This window comes from Halichoerus grypus, chromosome 13, assembly GCF_964656455.1.
Source record: "Halichoerus grypus chromosome 13, mHalGry1.hap1.1, whole genome shotgun sequence".
NCBI classification, from domain to species: domain Eukaryota; kingdom Metazoa; phylum Chordata; class Mammalia; order Carnivora; family Phocidae; genus Halichoerus; species Halichoerus grypus.
Window position 1 is genome coordinate 76,591,466 of NC_135724.1, and position 22,071 is coordinate 76,613,536.

At 41.2% G+C, this 22,071-nt stretch overlaps 1 protein-coding gene across 6 annotated transcripts in view; it reads right to left on the reverse strand.

Moving 5' to 3' along the window:
- Positions 1-22,071, reverse strand: part of GRK3 (G protein-coupled receptor kinase 3) — a 124,462-nt gene that overhangs the window by 46,608 nt on the left and 55,783 nt on the right. For all 6 annotated transcript variants that reach the window (XR_013443478.1, XM_078060837.1, XM_036105195.2 and 3 more), the window contains 5 exons: positions 10,594-10,695; positions 8,762-8,836; positions 7,610-7,671; positions 2,590-2,641; positions 771-862 (listed from right to left, as the gene is read on the reverse strand). Coding sequence is in view for 5 of the 6 variants with exons in the window: in XM_078060837.1 (XP_077916963.1) it covers positions 771-862; positions 2,590-2,641; positions 7,610-7,671; positions 8,762-8,836; positions 10,594-10,695 (383 nt within the window). In the remaining variant the exon portion in view is untranslated. The remainder of the gene's footprint in view (positions 1-770; positions 863-2,589; positions 2,642-7,609; positions 7,672-8,761; positions 8,837-10,593; positions 10,696-22,071) is intronic.

Here is a 22,071-nt window from a genome sequence, read left to right on the forward strand (position 1 = left end):
AGCAAGCTGCATGGCCGATTCCACTCGGCCACGGCTCTAACAGGCCTGTCACTTGATCACACTTGTAGTTCTGTGTCTATCAAACTGTATTTTCCCATTCTCTTTTGCTTCCAGATATATGTTCACTTAAACAAACTCCTTCTATATTTAAAAAAACCAAAACACCTTTTCCCCCTGCACTCCTTAAGAACTCCAAGACCATTCACCTTCTGGAAGAGGCCTGCGCCTGGCTCATGTGCACGTAACTGCCTCACATCAACCTCCTCCCGTAAGATAAGCAACTAAGACAGTGATGGAGCCCCGTGACTGTGATCCTCACAGCAGGCAGGGCATCCTTCTCACTAACCTCAGGCTACCCATCTATGGAACTGACATCTCCTGGAAAGCTACACCACCCCAAAGGGCATATGCTAAATCACAGGTGCGTCACCGTTTAGAAGAGAATGTCTCTCCTCTGCAAAGCAGAGAATTCTTTGCAGCAGATCGGACCGGGAGGCTGTACATAATGCCCCTTCTTGGTCACCTCCAGATCCCAGGCTCCTTCACCCGTGGCCTGAACCACAAGGGCTCATGACACACAGTACCTGGTTAACTTCCCTTTGAGCCCTAAGAAGTGGAAGTTCCAGCTGACTGTTCTCATTTATAATGCTTAACAAAACAGAATCTCTTTCTTCCTGAAGTAAGGCACTTCAGGAGTGGGAAGATGGGCTTCCACAAATCGATGTAGGCATTTTCTATTAATGCAAGTGTAAAACCCACAGAGAGCTTACATTTTTCCAGTGTCTGCTTTCCTGCAACCATACACTTCACCAAATCCTCCTCGTCCAATGATCCTGTGTACGCTGAAATCATTCATGGTCAACTGTGAATTCAAAACACGAAATGGAAACATAGAGTTGCATTAAAATTATGTTATTGTTTTCATGTAAGACACAGTTACTAAACTAGCAGTTCTGAAATAAGGATCTGCATTTTCTGTGACTGACTGCTCTAACAGATGAGATGCGCAAGGTGGCAAGACCTTCTAGAACCTCCTTCTGCTCTACCCCCAAAATGCATAAAAGGGAGGCAAATGGGCAGACAACAAAGTGGGAGTCGAGTTAGATTGTTTTTCCAATCTCCTAAATGTTAGGTTATTAGACGTATACCCTGAAGACAAGGGAGTGTGAAATTTCTAGTCAAAATGAGAGTGTCCTTAACTACTCTGAAGCTGGAAGTTTGGGAACAGCTCAGCAATTCCAGAAACTGTCATGGTAGAAAAATAAATCTACATCAAGGGCATCTATGTCTTCATAATAGTGGACCATATGATCAGAAAACCCAACGGATGCTGGCCATGTGAATATTTTATCGATAACATCACGGAATAGCAAAGACTCGTGCTGGGCATGTGAGTGTGAAACAAGACACTAAATATGAGGAAAGTACATAAAGAGGTTTCATTCATAAGCCCTCTCCTTGTGTCAATATCTCAGTAATGGCCTGCTTCCTAAGTAGGTTTAATAGTCTTAGATGGCACAAAGGCAGGCAGTGAGCCTGACATTCACAATGGTTTATGTATCCTGGCAAGTTAAGGGTCAGATTCCTGAAGGGTTCCCCCAAACAACCCTTCAAACACCATGTTTGCAGTCAGGTAACTGGGCCCAAAGGCTTCACATCCGATGCTCAGGGGACAGCAGAATATGAGCACACCAGGTCTGCTGAAGGAGAATACGCATCACAAAGATCTATGGCAGACAGAAAGGATTTTTTTAAAAAATGCGTTATTTGCCCTCTTGTTTCCAAAATTCTGCCAGGATATGTGAAAGAAAGGAGTTAAAAAAAAAAAAAAAAAGTGCTTCTCCCAATGGTACCGGCAAGTAAAAAACTAAAAAAACTACAAGAAGAAAAAACACTAAAAAAAATCCAGCTGATTATTTCTTTTCCTCTTCGCAAACCTATGTGAAGGGAGAACATGAAGGAGAAAGTAAAAGAGGATGTACCGAGGAAGGAGGGTTCTAAAAATGAAGAAGGGGACGTCCCAGGAATTTCTGACGTTGAAAGCTAAAAGCAGAGGAGACATTCACAGGAAGTGCGTGTTAGTGTTAGTTAGAAAGGAGCCTGTCTTTAAGGACTGCTTTTCTCGTTCTCAGAAATAATCAAAGAGGAGATGAACCCTTGGTCTAATAAAAGATGTCATCATTTTTATTACAAGATTATACCTAATAATACGAAAGAGAAGGGAGACTTTACCAGGATGGCAAAAGCCAAGGGCATGTGGGAAGTACGTTATGTGGGGGCCTTGTGTTTTGGCTACCATTTCTGTGGAAGGGTCGATCACTGCTTAAAATACCCTTTCTTAAATAAATAAACACATTCTTACATGAATCTGAAAAAAGAGAATTAAAACCCGAATTGTTTAAGAGGCCGGGTACGGGAGGATGAATTCTTCCTACACAGAGCTGTAAGAGTGACATCTGTTTAGACGGCGTATTACCCGTGGGAGTGTGCTCTGGGGTATGAAGTATTTTCTCACGAAGTTAAGCCAGAGGAAGTTTTTATTAAAAAAAAAAAAAAAAAAAAAAAAGGAAAGAATAAGAGGATACTCACATGGATATTTAATTCTACGTTTTTCCACTGACAGAATCGAGTGAATTTGTCACTAAAAAAGAACAGAAACAGTCACTGAAAAGCTGCATATCCCATGAATCGGATTTAAAGAGCAATGTTAAAGGACAGACGAGGATGGTATCACTCGTGTTGCTTCCTGACCGGAGGGACGTTTCCTTCCATATCTTTTCACAAAGACTTCACCGGTCTTTGTGGCTTTATTTCATGATTCAGGTACACGGTGTCGTATTTCCCTTAAATTGTGATGATTGTTATGGTCCCATCTATCTGAATCAGCACCATCCAAGAGAAGGCCTAACGTGAGCCCCATACGTACTTTCATTTTGATAACGTATTTTATTTAACCCCAGTATAGAGAAAAAATTATCATTTCATCATGTGTGTGATTGGTACAAAATTAGTAATGAGACTTCTACATTCTTGTTTTTATATTAAGTCGCGAAACCCAGTGTGTATTTTGCACTGAGAGCCCATCTTGATTCACACTCAGTCATTTCAAGGGCTCAAGAGCTACATGTGGCCAGTGGCTCCCATACTGGACCACGCAGCTCTAAATCACAAAATATTCGGGGGCGCCTGGGGGGCTCAGTCGGTGAAGCGTCTGCCTTTGGCTCAGGTCATGATCCCGGGGTCCTGGGATCGAGCCCCGAATCGGGCTCCCTGCTCAGCGGGAAGCCTGCTTCTTCCTCTCCCTCTGCCCCTCCTCCTGCTTGTGTTCCCTCTCTCGCTGTGTCTCTCTGTCAAATAAGTAAATAAAATCTTTAAAAATAAATAAATAAATGACAAAATATTTATAAATAATGGTAATAGCAGCAAACACTCAGCTGGTGCTTTCCATGGGCCAGGCCCTGTTCATTTCCCCCTCCAGCGACAAGATGAGCAGGTCTGATGAGCAGGAATGATGCCCATTCTGCAGCAGAGGAGACCAGGGCCTGGCCAAGGCACGCAGTGAGAGAAGGAGTAGGGATGGATCTGAACCCGGACCAGGTAACGCTGCTCAAAGATACAAATGCTGTAGGAGAAAAAGCCCTTAGACTAGAATCACAAGACGCGATAAGTCCTACTGAGTGGATTTGTTCCCACAATTTACTCAACTTCTTGATGAGTACTTTTTTTCCCCCTCTATCTAGAAAAATATCTATCCCCACAGCTTATTTAATAAAGTTGTTATTTTCATTATGTTTATTAATGAGCAACACTGTCTGTAGTGTTTGTTTTAAAACTTTTTTTTTTTTAAGATTTTATTTATTTATTTATTTGACAGAGAGAGAGAAACAGCATGAGAGGGGATAGGGTCAGAGGGAGAAGCAGGCTCCCCGCTGAGCCAGGAGCCCGATGTGGGAGTTGATCCCAGGACTCCGGGATCATGACCTGAGCTGAAGGCAGTCGCTTAACCAACTGAGCCACCCAGGAGCCCTGTTTTAAAACATTTTTTCAAAAGAAATGCTTTCTAGATTGAACACTCTTCAAAGGCAAAGAATATTCTTGGTGACTGCTGGATTTCATCTAGCCCCTGGCACAATTCCTTACACGGGCACAGTATCCAGGGTTCTATGAATGAATGAATGAATGAATGAAAAGGAAAGGAAGAAGGGGAGAGAGGGAGAGAGTACTATGAAATACACGGTCCAGGAATTACTGGCATTCTAACAGAATGCGTTAAGGCATCTAAATATCCCAGTTGCCTGGGGAGGGGGTGGTTCATTTAATATGCCATCTAAGACAAATGTAGTGATCCAAAGGGGCACGTACACCCCAATGTTTATAGCAGCAATGTCCACAACAGCCAAACTATGGAAAGAGCCTAGATGTCCATCAACAGATGAATGGATAAAGAAGATGTGGTGTATGTGTATATATATATATATATATATATATATATATATATAATGGACTATTATGCAGCCATCAAAAAAACCGAACTCTTGCTATTTGCAATGACGTGGATGGAACTAGAGGATATTATGGTAAGTGAAATAAGTCAATCAGAGAAAGACAAGTATCATATGATCTCACTGATAGGAAGAATTTGAGAAACAACACAGAGGATCATAGGGAAAGGGAGGGAAAAATGAAACAAGATGAAACCAGAGAGGGAGACAAACCATAAGAGACTCAATCTCAGGAAACAAACTGAGGGTTGCTGGAGTGGTGGGGGGTGGGAGGGAGGGGTGGCTGGGTGATGGACATTGGGGAGGGTATGTCCTATGGTGAGCGCTGTGAATTGTGTAAGACTGATAAATCACAGACCTGTACCCCTGAAACAAATACTACATTATATGGCAATAAAAAAAACAAAAAAAAATTATATGCCATCTAAGGATCTTTTAAAAATATTTCTGAGGCTAATACAGTCAAGTTGAAAATCAAAAGCAGAAGAACTCTTTGTAATTACGCAGCATCTTTTGTCAGTGAATCGAAAATGATGTTTACAGAGTGTTTCATTGATCTCCCTATCATCTCTGTGAGGTTGGTAAAATAAAATTATATTTTGAGCATTTCTGAGAGTTATTTCAAACAGTTTTTTTTTTTTTTTTTTTAAGTATGATGAGTGCAAAAGGCAAAACCACACTGGGGTGTTCTCTGTGCTTATAAATCTATGACTGTCACTTTGAAATTCACTTGGTGTGTTGGGCTAGCTCATACTCCCTTTTCTCCCGATTCTGGAGTTCAGAGCTGGCAACAGGGAGCCAGTAAGCTGGCACGTTTTACAGACTTGCAGACTAGCTGGGGAGGACTAACAACCACGGGGAGAGAATTGTCCTGATGACCGAGAGAGAGTCAAGAGAACCAAATCCCAACAACACATACCCTGCCTCAAATGAACATCCCCCCCAACACACAAAGGACACCTCCAAACATACATTTTGCCCACAAAATACAGGTTTTCTGTAGCCAGTTCTTTAGGAAGTAGAGATGGCCCCGGGGTGTCCAGGCTCAGTCATGTGTCCATGGAGGTTCCTTGAGTGCTATTTCTGGTCAATGCCTAATTACTAGAATGGGCACTTGACAGAAGAGGGACTGGGGCTGAGAACAGAGCAGAGCCTGGGCAACATAGGGCTCCTGACAGCCAGTGCCCTTGCAGATGATGTACAGCTACCCCAGAGGGAAAGTCAGAGGTTAATGATATAAAAACACCAGGGGTGCAGTGAGGGTGGGGTAGAATAAGCACTTTTAACCCCCGTCTGTGACTCGGGCTTTAGATTGCTGGGCAAGTGAAGTTCACTGCCTCACCCAGAAGAGGGAAAGCCTCCTTCCCAGATTCAGGCCGGCCTGGAACTTAGTTAGCCCTGTGTCCCTGCTGGCCTCAAGTGAAGGCAGAGATGAGCCCTGGCTGAAGATTTCCCCTTTATTATCAGACTGAGAAATCGCCTTACCCGCAAGGCCCTCAGAGAGTGTGGCCAGTCCTGATGAGGCCAAAGGCTACAAAGTTCTATTTGGGGAGTGTCCATGCTTTTTAAAACCCAAGCTCAAAACTCTTGGTCTGACAATGGAGTTTTTAGATTCTCATTTGAGGATGTATTAACACGAAAAGAACGCAAAACAGATAAAAATGAAGAAATTCGCTTTGAAAATAATTTACATAACATGGTTAATGGCTTCAGAAAATCCAGTGTACCTGCTTGCCTAAAACGCAAACAGCTTGGATTTCTTGTGGCAGTAAGAGCAGAAGGCTCACCTAGTGGGACAAAAGGACATGCAGGTTGACCAGGTGGCCAGTCAGCCAAGAACAAGCTACCAGACCCCCTCCCCCACTGTAACTCCCATCCCCATTTCTCCCCCCTTTCCCAACGATCACCTAGAAGCTCGGCTGACCCCAAGAGCTGGGAAAGGTCAGAATTCTGAACCAACAGCACCGGAGCCAGGGCAGGCCGGACCCCCCTGAAACACAGCCAGCCTACCCCCTCAACGCGAGCCACCGCTTTCTGGCAAAGTCTCCGCTCCCTGGCAAAGTCTCCGCTCCGACTCAGAAAAAGGTAGTAATCATTTGTATGCATATTAGTTTCCCAAAGTACCGACTCCACTCCAGGATAAAATTATCTCTTGAACTCTAGTGGCATCATAACACAACTGTTTTTTTTTTTTCTTTTTTAATTACTTTAGCTCTGTGAATAAGTGGAGGGAAAAACCGCAGAGAAGCAGCATTTGTTCTAACGGGGGCAATTACTGAACAGCTGTGGGCTGCTCCAGCACCGAGACTCGATCATCACGGCGATTGTCTAGAAATTAGCCCAGTTTGCGGAGAAGAGCACAGTCAGTGTGAAAGCAGATTCCGCTGAAGAGTGCATGATCTCAGAGGGATACTCGAAATCCCAGCGAACGGACTGCTGGTGGCCGGAAAGGCGTATGGGCCGGCCGCCTTCACAGGCATCGCTGAACACGTTCGGGGTTTCGTACGACAAACATACACATACAGTTTGAGTAGCTCAAAAGGGACACATTTATTAGGGATAGTAATAATATATGTGACCACAGACATCTGCCTAGAACCTCAAATTCTATTACCTAAAGAATCAAGTGCAATCTGGTCCCACCTTGGGGGACAGGATCTCAAAGAGCAAACAAATGAATTAGACAGGTTATAGAACCGTGCTTGCCTTAGCAAAGGTGTCCCAATAAGATACTCTTGATCCTGTGGTTCCACAGTCTATTTAAACTTTAGACCATTTTGAAGCTAAAGAGCTACAGATTCAAGGAGACAACAAGATATGCAAATCCTAAATAATAAAGTACTGAGGTGACAGTGTAACATGAAGGCTGGCACACAGTAAATGCTTGGTAAGTACATTCATTGTCAAATGAACAAACTGATACCCATTTTAAGGACAGCGTTCATTGGGTAAAATGAGGTAAACCTATAGAACAGCTGTGGGCTGTTCTATATATATATATATATATATATATATATATATAGTATATATATACTATTATTTTAATATAACGTTAGACGTCAAGTATATCTCAAAAAAATGTTATGTACATACATGAAGTTTCATACCTTTCCATAAATTTTTGGAAAATGTTGCCTCGAAGACTTTCACAAATTTCTTCTATGTAGGGCTGGAAGAGATGGAAAAGAAATCCCACACTGCATAAATAGGAACCTAGAACACATACTGACAAGACTCGGATGACCTACAGCTCCCACTCTTGCACTTGCCCAATTTTTAGTAACGGATTTATAACCGTGATTATTTAATAGTTATCTACAGCTCAACTGCATGCTCTGTGAAGGTATGGACAGGTCCGTCCGTTTGCCACGGCATCCCTATTGCCTGGCATGGTTCCTGCAAAGTCACAGATGCTTCCCAAGTGACCATGGTTGGTTTTCCAGGTGTGTGACCCGTGCAGTCCCACAGGGCTCATGCTCAGAAGAGCCAGGGCTTGGTTTCGTGTCCCTGCCTAACCCACCTTAAAATTCTGAATTTCTGAACAAGGGGCCCCAAGTTTTTTAATGCTGTACTGGGCCCTGGAAGTTATGTAGCACATTTTGTAAATGACTAAAAGTGTTGATAATCAGCATTGATACTGAGTTTTAAAGACTAAAAGCTAATGGATCCATGCAGTAAATTTTTTTTAATTAGCTATTTTACTTATGAACTTTCTACCTCTTGGAATCACAGAGCTAAAGGTAACCATGGGGAAGAGTGAATCCCTCTCCTCATTCTGTACAGGAGGCTGCGGCACTGTGGACGAGTGCTTTCCCAAGGTCTCTGAGCAAATCCATGGCTAGGCCAGGATGAAGGGCTCCTGGCTCACTTGTGTGGTGCGCATCCCTTTATGGAAAACAGTCTGCCGGGGACTCTTGTACCACATAAGACTGAACCACACAGGTTCCACTTACACGTTGATTTTTTTACATACAATACTAGAAATGTATTTTCCTTATAATTTTCTTAATGACATTTTCTTTTCTCTAGTTTACTTTATTATAAGAATACAGTATATAATACATACAACATATAAAATCAGTGTTAATCGACTGTTTATGTTATCGGTAAGGCTTCCAGTCAACAGAAGGCTATTAGCAAAGTTTGGAGGCAGGAGCCAAAAGTTATACGTGGATTTTTGACTCCATGGGGGGTCAGTGACCCAATCCCTGTGCTCTTCAAGGGTCAACAGCATTTATTTTGAAATAATTTTGTCTTACCTGGAAAAGAGTTGATGTCACTTGTTTCTTGGATAGGTGACTTTGCACATGCTCTACGGCTTGCTTTGAGAATGGCTTTTCAAAAAAAATTTAAAAAAAACAGTATTTTTTTTCCACAAATATAAAACGTGACAAACCTCTGTATGTTACACAATACTACAGCATATAATTTAACACAATTACTAAGCAGGAACCTGTGGTAATTATATTAACATGCATTCTTTAAAAATCAGCTGGATATCTGTGGGCAATCCAAACAGATACTTGCTCCTCTGAGCTTCCGCAGTTCTTAGCCACCATGTCAAGAAGGATGATGAGCATGGGGGCACCTGACTGACGTAACCTAACCCCACAAGAGTTTAAGACTACTGTGATTTAAAAAAAAAAAAAAAGTGTAAGGAATCTTACTATCACCTTACTAAATGTATACATCTCTCAATTAGTTAATGACGGGGTCCCGAAACTGTAAAAATTTCCACTATATAAGAGAAAACAAATGCATGAAAATCCATGTAAGAATTGAAAGCCAGGGTGGTAGGAGGCTGCAAGTTAAGGAAAGTCTTGCTGTGACCATAGCAGAAGGGAGCTGGCTCTAAAAAAAACAGTTCCAATAAGAACTACACACTCTCTTCTCCCTCCAAACTTCAAATTACGTCTTCTTTAAGAATGCACCACAAGAGGAAAAGCTGAAAACGCCCATCATACTGCCAAAAACCCTCTGAACTGCTGAGCGACGTGAAAACCAAGTTTCAGTGGCATCCCCATGGAACACCTGGCATTTTCCAAGGCTCAACCATTCTCTGGCAAGGTAGCAGGGCCCCGAGCCTCAACCATCAGGACTGGCTCAGGAATTCTGTCTACTACAAGTGAGGTGAGGCCAACAAAGAAATGCAGGGCGCAAGAGGTGCACCAGCCACAGTTACTCAAGTGGCAGGAAGAACCGTGAATGACACAGTGAATGCAGAAGCACTACAATAAATCATTATCATGGCCAGTGCGGTCCGCTCGAACTCCCCTCAATGACAGCAATGTCGTGTATCCGTGCTGATCAATACCAGAGCCACGGGCCACCTGCAGCTCTCGGGCACTCGAAACGCGCTCGCGAGGACTTGGGGAGTGAAATGCTTAGCTCCACTGGATTTTAATTAATTTAACCTGATATCTAAACAGCCACAGGGGGCCAGTGGCTCCTGTATTGGACACGGCAGCGAGGACAGTGAGGCCACTCCTTCAGAAAACTCTCAGACACATTATGTGGTGAATTTTTATCACTAATTCTTCCACTCACTCCTGGCGGAATAATTTCCTAGGAACCTAGTTTATCCTAATGACTGAATGGATTGTTTATCTGATTTACAGGGGGAAAAACATACTTCCACCATCATTTAAATATTAATAAAATTAACATAAGAATTATTACTCTTCCTCATTAATCCAAAGAAACCATTTAAGATTTCTATTGATCAATATTTGATTAGCCTAATTATTTAAAGTACAGCCAAATTAACAATAATAAAGCTGAATTTCTTTTAGAAAGTCTGGAATTGAGACCAGCCTTTTTTTCCATTGATCTGCATGAGTTATCAATTTTGTTTTCATCATTTTTTCTTTGGCCGTGAAAGAATCCGCTTTTGGAAATATCCTTGGAGTAGATGGAGCATCAGCTTTGTGTCAGCATTACCAGCAACCAAATGACAGAAGAGAAGACATGGGTCCCGTCCTGGGGGAGTACTGTTTGATTTTTAAGTTTCTTCTTCCTATTTTACTTTCTAGAAACACTGCAAGCTGTCTCCAAGCCAAACTAAAGGCACGCAACAGAAAGAAATACTTACATGTGAGCAAGACAGCAGCTCCTTCATGATGTAAGTGTCATAAATTTGCCGGCTTCTGCAAAGGCGGTCTTCCTCATTCTCAAGCTTCTCATATTCTTTTATCTAGATTTTTCAAAGTTACCGTTGTTAGGTATGCCTTCCCAGAAAACTCACTTTATTAAAAGATATTACTCGCCCAGGCAAAAAACCACTTCCACAGGAGATTAAGCAAATTGCTAAACCAGCTACTGCACAGGAAACAACTATTTCTAATGTTGGAATAATGAAGTTGGGATAATTTAAATGCAACTTGAAACATACAAATGGGTTTTTTCCTATGATGAACCTCCTCACTTAAATTTAGAAGCACAATATTAGGAAACAAATACTGCCATGGTTACAATTATCTTACAATACAACAGCCAGGGGCTATTCGTCCTTGCCAATTCTCCTCTCCAGAGCGAGTCCCATTTAAATCTGGCTGTAATTCAGTTCTAAGACTTATGATGGGGATCATTCTCATTCAACTACAACATTACGAAACAGAAGAAAAGGGGCGCCCAGGTGGCTCAGTCATTGAGCGTCTGCCTTCGGCTCAGGTCATGATCCCGGGGTCCTGGGATCGAGACCCACGTTGGGCTCCCTGCTCGGCAGGAAGCCTGCTTCTCCCTCTCCCACTCCCCCTGCTTGTGTTCCCTCTCTTGCTGTGTCTTTCTCTGTCAAATAAATAAAATCTTTAAAAAAAAAAAAAAAAAAGAAAAAAAATATATATATTCAAGATTCCTGCAAAGAGATTTTTTAAAAATCAGTTGAATATTTTAGAAAGGCATCCACCCAGAGATGAAAGCACTGGTTTTTCAGGTTGGAGCCTCTCTGCACAATAAAGTATTAATAAACAGGTTACTTCAAACAGTGTATTTTGCTAACTTAGGGAAGCCAGTTGGAACGGTGTTAAGATAGGTCAAATAATAAAAATGTGCTTTAGAAATACTTGCTGTATATAGAACTGGCCCCAACCTTCTAATCTGGTAACAGAAGCTCCTAGATCAGAGAAATTGCTTTTATTTATTTACAGAAATACTTGTAATCCAAAAGACAAGAGAATGAGGACACAAATGAAATACGAGGTTAGCAAGAAGACTGCAGCAAAGATCTTCAATATGATGACTAATTACTATGTATGACTTACTTTTGGGAACAAAGTGTTTTCAACAGATAGACAAATGGTGACATTGACTTTCATAATATATGAGTATTCTTTATTCTGGGATGATAAAATAGAAATGAAAGTTACCTTTTTATAGTAAGGCTGGGTTTGATAGTTTTGAAATCAAAACCAGTAAATCTTATAAGAATTTCTGATAGGGGCGCCTGGGTGGCTCAGTCGTTAAGCGGCTGCCTTCGGCTCAGGCCATGATCCCAGGGCCCTGGGATCGAGCCCCGCATCGGGCTCCCTGCTCTGCGGGAAGCCTGCTTCTCCCTCTCTCACTCCCACTCCCACTCCCACTGCTTGTGTTCCCTCTCTCGTGTCTCTCTCTGTCAAATAAATAAATAAAATCTTTAAAAAAAAAAAAAAAGAATTTCTGATAAAGAAGGGGCACAGTCGGCAGGGAGTGGAGTGTGTGAAATACTGAGGTCCCAGATGAGGGCCAGCTGGTTCACACAAGGAGAAATTACTGAGGCCATATTACTGTCCTGAATTATCATCAGCATTACAGTGAGATTCACAGGTCTATAACTGCCAGGGCTTAGAACAGAGTCTTGTTGGAACAGACAACAAAGTGTGCCATGAACGCAGGTGGACTGCGGTGGGTTACAGCCCATCCAACCAGGAAAGGCTGTTCTAAGGAGCAGCAATCCAGCAGTGTTGGCATCACCAAAGGACCCAAGGCTTCACCCCTGAGTTAATTCAGGACAACAAGTCTAAGGAGTTCAAACACTATGCCAGACGCAAATATGGTAGCTGGGAAGCAACAAAAGCCAGATAGCAAAATCCGAAGTTGAGCCAGAAAATAAACAGAGGATCTGTCTTAGTTGATTTCTTTTGTTGCTTTAATTTTAGGTAGGTCCAAAGGTCAATGCAGAATTCTGGGATAAAACAGGTAGACTGTTAGTGAACCAAAGGAAACATTTCTGCCTAAACAAGTAAACAAAACCAAGAAATAATAAGCCTTCATGGAATTATTATCCTTGAAAACAAATGTAATGCAACATAAGTCTGTGTTCCAGGGGGCCTAGAAAGCAAGTTGACACCTGTCTAAACAAATGCTGATAATATGGAAGTTTTCCATGAGCTGTAATAATCCAACCCCATGGAACATTCTAGTTTCTTGGGCAAATGATACTCTGAACCACAATACGAGCTTTACTAAGATACTTGTGCCTCCTAAACTCCAACCTGAACAACAGCAGAGGTAACTCAGTAGGCAAAGGAAGAGCCTAAAGTGTCTAAGTGTCTGTGGCTATAATTCAAAATGTACTTCCTATTATCAGGAAGACCACTAATTAAAGAACACACAGTCACCTAACAATCAGCTCTAGACAGGATGATCTTATTGTAGCCTGTGCATGGAAAATGCTACCTCTAATTTAGGCAGTTAGGTTGACCAGGTCACCTGAGCAGGCAAAAGCCAGAGTTCAAGGTGAAAAGTCTCCCCTTGAGCAGAAAAGAAACATAGTCATCGATGATGCACATTCACTGGCGACACAGTGCCTTTCTGCTTGGGTGGTTACAAAGCTCACAGCTGAACATGTAGCCTGAATAAGCGGAACCCTAAGAGCAAGCACTTTTGATCCACGGCTGTCATATCTCCACTTTCTCACCACCATTGTAGGGAGATGGCCTTGTAAAGCCACCAGTGGCCTCTGCTTGCCCAATCAAGGGTCTCGCTCTTGTCTGTAGCTTCACTGATTCCCAGCAAGCATTCAACTCAGCTGTCCCTCCCACCTTCTTCTCTGACTTCGTGATCTATACTCTCCAGCAGTCTGCCACACTGGTTCCTCTTCCAGTCTCCTTTGGCTTCTTCCTCCTCTGTTGGACTTCTAAATACTGAAGTGCCTCAGAACATGGTGCCAGGGTACCCGTTTTTCACCTGTTATATTCCCCTTAGGTAAAACTACTCAGTCCCACAGTTTCAAATACCAGTTATATTCAGATATCTAAGTCGGGACCTCTAGTACTCACTTCTTCCCCTGAGCTCCAGAGTCTAAATATCTAACTACCTTTTTGCCATTTTCATATCCTCTCTACCCCCGCCAAGCATGCCCCTCCCCTAGCCTTCTTTATCATGAAAATGAGCAAAACCATCCTCCCAATTGCTTAAGCCAAAAAACGAATAATCATCCTTGATTCCTGCTCTTTTGCTCACACCCCTGCTTCTACCTCCCCCTACATCCAATTAATCAGCCAATCATATTGGCTTTACATTCAAACTATATCACAAACCCAGGCTCCGCTTTAGATAATAGCCAAATAACTGCCAAGGGAACAATCCTCCTGAGAAAACAACTGTAAATTCTGGACATATATAAAACCCAACTACTCTGGAGCACTAGCAAGTGACCAGAAGTACATACATAATGGGGAAGGCACATCCAACAGAAGCTGGAAAGTAAGAGGATATTCCTGAAAATAAAGAGTCAGGGAGGCGGAGCTCCAAAATTCTGTGTATAAACTCTGTCAACATCTCTGTTGGATTCCATAATGACATGTGAGCATGGCAGATCCAAAGCAGTCCAGTTAAGGCTAAAAGAACTGAACAAGATTCAACTGCTACCCACTGTTTAAGAAGAGCTTTTGAAATTTGAGCAAGCCAAGTTAATTGCTAAAACAAAACCTCAATACCCCTTTTTTTTTTTTAAGATTTTATTTATTTTTTTGACAGAGAGAGACACAGCAAGAGAGGGAACACAGCAAGGGGAGTGGGAAAGGGAGGGAGAGAAGCAGGCTTCCCACTGAGCAGGGAGCCCGATGCGGGGCTCGATCCCAGGACACTGGGATCATGACCTGAGCTGAAGGCAGACGCTTAACGACTGAGCCACCCAGGCGCCCCCTCAATACCCTTTGAAGAAGCATACAGAGTTTAGAGTATCTATAATGTATCAATCCTACTGTACAAGATACAATCTAAAATTATTCTACATATCAAGAAACAGGAAAATGTGGCCCACATGCAAAAGAACAGACCATAAATGAAGACCATTCCAAGATGACTCTGATGTTGGAATTATCAGACAAGGATTTAATGCAGCTATTAGAACTATACTTAAAGACCTAACAGAAAATATGCATGTAATGAAAAAAGATAGGAAATAGCAGCAGAAACATATTAACTATGAGAAAAACCAAACAAATTTTAGAACTAACAAATACATCTGAAATAAAAAATTCAATGGATGGACATAATAGCAGAGTAGAGATGCCAAAAGAGTCAATGAATTTGAAGACAGATCCACAGAAACTTTCCCATCTGAAGAACAGAAAAAATATCTGCGGGAAAAATTGAACAGGGCATCAGTGATATTTGGTATAATATTGAAAAATAAAACAAACATGTAATTGGAGTCCCAATAAGAGGAGAAATAGAGATTGAGGTAGAAAAAATGCTTTAAGGATAATGGCCCAAATTTTACCAGATTTGATGAAAGATACAAATTTATAGATTTCAAGAAAGTTAGCAAACCCCACAAAGGATAAACACAGTATCTAAAATTACTCCACTAGGGGCACCTAGGTGGCTCAGTCAGTTGGTTGTCTGCCTTCAGCTCAGGTCAGGACCCAGCGTCCTGGGATGGAGCTCTGCATCAGGCTCTGTGCTCAGCAGGGAGCCTGCTTTTCCCTCTCCCTCTGCCTGCCTGTCTGCCTACTTGTGATCTCTCTGTCTGTCAAATAAATAAAATCTTAAAAAATAAAATAAAAATAAAATAAAATTACTCCACTAAAACACAGAGATTTTCAGAAATGGGGGAGGGGTGGTGAGCAAGACACTCATATTTGTCTCAAAGAAACAGACTTAATATATAAAAACACTGGTTGAAAGTAGAAAGGAAAAGATATATCATGAAAACAGTAAGCATAAGGAGACTGAATGCCTATAATAATATCCAGTGAAGTCATTTTCAAGACAAAGACTATGACAAGCAATGAAAAGGGACATTTCACATGAAAAGACATAACCATCATAAATGCATATGCGCCTAATAACATAGCTTCAAAATACATTTTTTAAAATGACAAGAAAAAGAATACACAATTCCACAATCAGAGTTGGAGATTTTATCACCCCTCTCTCAGCAATGGATAGAACAAAGAGATCTAAAATCAGTAAAGACATGGAAGATCTATCACATCAATCCCCTTAATCTAATTGATATTTAAAGAATATTCACTTAACACTCCCATCTTAAGTTTTCCATGGGCTTTAGAGTAAGACCTGCATTTGTTACTCTGGCCCCCAACCCTGTCTCCCTCCTCCACCCGATCTTATCTCATACTATCCCAATCCTCTCATCCACTATGAACATACCATTCTGGTCTTCTTTCAGTTCCTCAAACATGCCAAGTTCTTTCCCACCACATTAGGGGCTATATCTTAGCCACATCGAACCGAAAATGCTCTCTCTCCTACCCTGCTCTCATCTTCAAAAGACTAGCCTCCCTGTCAATCAAATCTGTTTCCATGCCCATTCTTCAGAGTTAGTCTTTGACCCATCAATCTAAAGTGGCCTCCAAGTCACAATACATCATATTGAGTTTTGAGTCTGCTTTGAGTCCTTGCATAGCAGTTATTACTTCCTAATACATTTCCTGTTATTTGTTACTTTTTGTTGTCTGTTTCTCTCAACCAGAATAGAAGCTCAAGGAGAGCAAGGACTTTGTCTTGTTCATCCATCCAAGCAATGTCTGTCACTGGTGTTTGATAAATCTTGGTTGAATGAATGAAGAAAATCCTATGTAATAACTTTGCCTCCAATCTTATATTTATTCTCTGTTTTCCATGATTTCTTTCTAAATCTAGGTATATATACATATTTTGATAAGCTGCCTCCAAATCTAAATGGACAAGGATGTGGAACCAACACACTGAGCCACAACTCTGTGTCGGTCACTGTTCTGGTGCACTGATTTCACACACACAACCTTAAGAGACAGGCGCTGCCATCACCCTCATTCTTAGCTGAGGACACCCACGCAGATAAGACTGACATTGTTTGCCCAAGTTTACACAGTAACTAGTGGAGTCCAAATCCAACCCAGGCGGGCTGAATTGAGAGCTGGCACTCCACCACTGAGTTACAGCCTCCCGTATACCTGAAGAGCATACTATAGATATGGTTTAGAAAGCAACTGTCCATCCAGCATCCTATCTGAGCCTCACAATTAGCCTGTGAAGCAGCCAGAGATGATTCATAACCTCATTTCACAGATGAGGTAACTGAAGTTCAAGTATGAAGTCCCCCTACTGTGTGCTCCTCAAGTACAGGGATGGCGTACTGTTCACATGTATGAGCTCCAGGTCTGAAGTGTAGATGCTGCAGAGATGGCTCAACCACTGGCCCCACGTCCCACAGCAGGTGAGAGGCACAGCTGCCCCAGAGCCTAGCTAGGCCCTCTGTCTATGAGTCAAATACAGATGAAGATGAATACCAACTACACCACAGAATCAGCAGGCATAGATTACGTGCTACCGAGCGTTACAGACAACAAATGGTGTGGGAATCAAAGGTGTAAGCAATCACGGAAGACTGGGCTAGTTGTCCAGAGGGACTTGTTAGCAAATATATAAAGTGAGCTAGACCTTAAAAGAAGCTAGGCTTTCCACGGGCTGAGAAGGCAAAGCAGCATTCCAGGCTGGAGGAAGGACATAAGAAACAGAACGGGCTCAGCAGTTAGTGGCAGTTCTATGGAAGACGGTAGAGAAAGATAAAGAGAGAAAGGTAGGTGATGACTAATACAGAGATATGTGAAAGTCAGAAGAAGCTATTAGGCCTTTAACACACTGGAAATGGGCAACCACTAAAAGTCTGGGGACCCAGGAAAGTGGAAATACAACATATAAAATATGCATTTCAAGATATCAGACAAAAAAGTTTTCTAGGGATTGGGGTCACACAACCACCACCAGAAATAGACTGATAAAACCAAGGACACAGAGAAGAATTATTGATAACCTCAATGCTTAAAGGCTGTACTAATTTAGAAAACTGTATTTGAAGCCCCAAGACTGGATGGTGTCTTCAGTAAAAGAATATAGAGCAAGTTGCTAAGGAGCTTTGGAGTGTTATCCTCCAAGAGGATAATCTGATAAGCCAGATCCATTGTGTGCCAAACCAGAAGACAGGTGTGAAGAGCTGGGAGCAAGCCAACCAAGAGAAACTCTAATGTTTAAAGTTCAAATGGAAACACATCAGCAGTACTCACTGCCATATTGGCAAGAAGTGCTTAAGAAGTAACCCAAGTAGATTGCCCATCTGTTTCAACCTTGCAAAAATTATGTTAAAGATTTCTCTGTATTTGACAAGGCAACTTAGTACTTGCTGAAATTGGAGAGGTGAAATTTTTAAGAACAAAGAAACTTCTTTTGACAGCTCAAGCTATGATACTCATCCATATTACAATTCAGACTGAAATAATGTAAATTACTTCATAGTGAGTAAGATCCTTTTGGATTTGGCTTATTTTTTATACATGATGCTAAATGTACATCATAATTTGGCCATTCTCCCTGGAAATACATTAATATAGTTTGAAAAGTAGAGAAAATATCAAGTTTTCAAGTACATCAATAATCCAGAAAGAAAAGAATATCCCTCCAATTTTCAAACTTGTACAAAGATTACTAGTATCAGTCCTAATTATGCTTTGCTTTCTTTGGACCATTTAAAATGCTTTAGGGGACACCTGGATGGCTCAGTGGGTTAAGCGTCTGCCTTCGGCTCAGGTCATGATCCCCGGGTCCTGGGATCCAGCGCCCCCCCACCCCCACCTGTTGGGCGTCCAGCTCAGCAGGGAGCCTACTTCTCCCTCTCCCTCTGCCTTTCCCTCTCTGCTTGTGCTTGCTCTCTCATGCCCTCTCTCTCAAACAAATAAATAAATAATCCTTAAAATGCTTATGATAAGGATACATTATGCTAATAATAGCATGTCATTTCTTAAATATATTTTAAACTAAAATATTTCCTAATTTCTGTTCCAATTTCTTCTTTGACCCATAAATTACTTACAAGTATATTTATTTCCAAGCAGTTAATAAGGATTTCTTAGTAAACTCTGTTATTAAATTTGAGTTTAATTCCATTGTGGTCGGAAAACACTCCAAACAATTTTGATCTTGAAATCTGCAGCTTTCTTTAGGGCCTGGCAAATAATTTCTTTTGGTAAATCTTCCATTTGTACTTTAATGAAGGCAAATTCTATTTTTGCTGGGTGCAGCACTCTATATATGTCAATTAGGTCAAGTTTATTCATCACTTTATTAAGATTTTCTATATCCCTACTAACTTTTTAGCTGTCTGTTCTATAAACTCTTGAAGAGTGTGTGCTAATGTCTCCCACTAAGCATGTCTTATTTTAGATCTGCCAATTTTGGTTTTATATACTTTGAAGCTACATTATTTATAACATACAAGTTTAAGATTGTGATCCTGACCCCATTATCATTATGAAATAATCCGCACCTCCAAGTAGCATTTACCATATACTTGGTCTGATATTAGTGTTGCTGTGTCAGCTTTGCTCTGGTTGGTGCTTCTCTCTGTATATCCTCTGCCGTCCTTCTGTTTAAAGTATGTCACTTGTATGCAGTACATAAGAGAGTTTTGGTGATTTATTCAGGCAGCAAACTTAGACTTTTACTTGGGAGTATTGAGGCCATTTACATTAAATGTAATTACTTACGTAGAAGGATTTAGAGTTAACATCTTATTGTTTTCAATTTGACCCATCTATTTTATGTCCTCCTTTTATTCCTTTTTTTAATTAATGCAATATTGTTTATTCCGTTTTCCCTCTTTTAACTTGTTAGATATTTTATTCTATTAAGAGTTGCCTTAGAGGGGCACCTGGGTGGCTCAGTCGTTAAGGGTCTGCCTTCGGCTCAGGTCATGATCCCAGGGTCCTGGGATCGAGCCCCGCATCGGGCTCCCTGCTTGGCGGGAGGCCTGCTTCTCCCTCTCCCACTCCCCCTGCTTGTGTTCCCTCTCTCACTGGGTCTCTCTCTGTCAAATAAATAAATAAAATCTTTAAAAAAAAAAAAAAAAGAGTTGCCTTAGAGATTACAATATGCATCCTTAACTGATTACAAGTCAACGCAAATTATTACTTTTACCATTCATCCCCCAATAATCCTAGCATCTTAAAACACTTTAACTTCTTTAACCCTCTCTTGCTTCTGGTGCTATTATACATTTTAGTTTTATACACATTTTAAAATCTAAAAACATTATTGTTTTGCATGGTCAACATTCATTTTTATTTTACATACATATCACCCTTCATGATGACCTCATTCCTTCCTGCATTTCCATCTGGGATTATTTTCCTTCTGCCTAAAGTATCTCTTTTTAGCATTTGCTGTAATGCAGGTCCACGACTGACAAAATTCCCTCAGTTTTTCTCTGAAAATATCTTTATTTCACCTTCATTTTGAGGGAAATTTTTGCTGGGAATGGAATTCTACGTTGGCAGGGTTTGGGGGTATTGTTTGGTTGGTTGGTTTCATTATTTAGATGGCCACTTTACTGTCTGGGTTTTTTTGCTGCTATTGTTGTTTGTTTTAACCATTTCTTTTAAGATGTCATAGCCAGTCAGTCATATTATTTGTTGCTCCTTTAAAAGTAATGTGTCTTTTTCCACTCTCTCGTTGCTTTGAAGACTTTCTCTGTCGGTTTCCATGGTGTTATACTGATGTCAAAGATAGGTGTCCTTTGTAGCCATTCTGCTTGGGGTTTTCTAAGTTCTTTGAATCTGTAAGCAGCTCTCTTTAATCATTTTGTAAAATTCTTAGTATTATCTCTTCAAATATTGTTTCTGCCCCATTCGCTCTCTTCTCCTACATATTCCAATTCTACGTACGTTAGACCTTTTAACCACATCCCACATGTCTTTAACATCCTTATCTATTTCATTTTTATATTCTTTCTTCTCTGTGTTTTAGTGTGAGATTATCTACTGACCTGCCTCCCTATTTATTAATCCTGTCTTATGTTGTAACCAATCTGCCATATTCTAGTCATTAGGTTCTAATTTCAAATATTCTACTTGATGTCCCAGAATATCCATTTGGTTCTTCATAATAAATTGGACTGAAATTCACTACTTCTCCATCTGTTTTGTCTATCTTTTCCTCTATTGTTTTAAACATATTATTTACGGTTATTTTTAAGTACTTGTTAGCTAACTTCCATATCTGAGTCATCTGTGGGTCTACTTCTATTACCTTATGAGACATATGATCTTATATCTTAGATGTCCATTATGTTTTTACTGTATTTGAACATTGTAGGGTCTCTCTATGTTATTTTCCACCTACAAAAAAAGGACAGAGGGCTTCCTTGTACTCTGCTACACAGGAGGAGAGAGGGCTCATCACCCAATACGCGATGAGACTGGGCTGGGTCTCCATTTTTGTAGGACTCAGTCTGCCTCTGGTTTGCCCCGTTCTTAAGACATGGTTCTCCATGGAGTTCAGTGAGAAGCCTGCAAGAAGTTTTCAGAATAGCTCTTTGGCCTCCTTGACATAATTCTTGAGAAGGAGATTAATCACATGTTTGGGGCTCCTCCAGTTTCATTTGTTTTTTATTTTAGCCCCAGAAACTTCTTCTGGCTTTTCTGTCTCCCAGAAGCAGCCTTCTGCCTGGGGCCAAACGGACTCTTGTCTGCTCACTACACCTGGAAATCAGTAGCTGCCCCAGGTGATAAGTAGCTACAGATCTTCAGTGTCTATCGACTGCTCCCTAGGGTTTTCATCTCTTGCCTGTTTTGTTTTCAGATTCCTGACACCACAGGTCCACATTTCAATATACCAGCATGAGGCTGTGGGAGATTTCAGTGAGGCTTCCAGAAGCTCCTGGCCTATCTCTTCAGCTCCCATCCAAATGTCTTACTGGGAAACCAGTTGTGTGTCTGAGACTCCCCTTTCCCACCACATCTCCAATTTGTCACTCTGGCCATGTGTGACCAGGAAACGTTGGTAGTTTCTCTTTCACTCAGTGGAGGCCCTCTGCCTCAGCTTATGTCTCCAGAATCAGCAAGCTTCTGCAGAAAATCAAACAGTTGCTGATCCTCAGTGCCCTTTGGAATGATAATCCCTCCTCTGGAGTTTTAGTCCAACTATTCCTCAGTGCTTCCAGAGCACTCCAGAGCCCTTGAAAATATGATTTTTACAGATGTTGTCAGTCTATAATCAACTACATATTATACCTTGTGCTACTAATTATGGTCAATGAATTTCTACATATTTGTAAGATATTTAGTAGTCTTGATATTTTCCAAAGTACAGT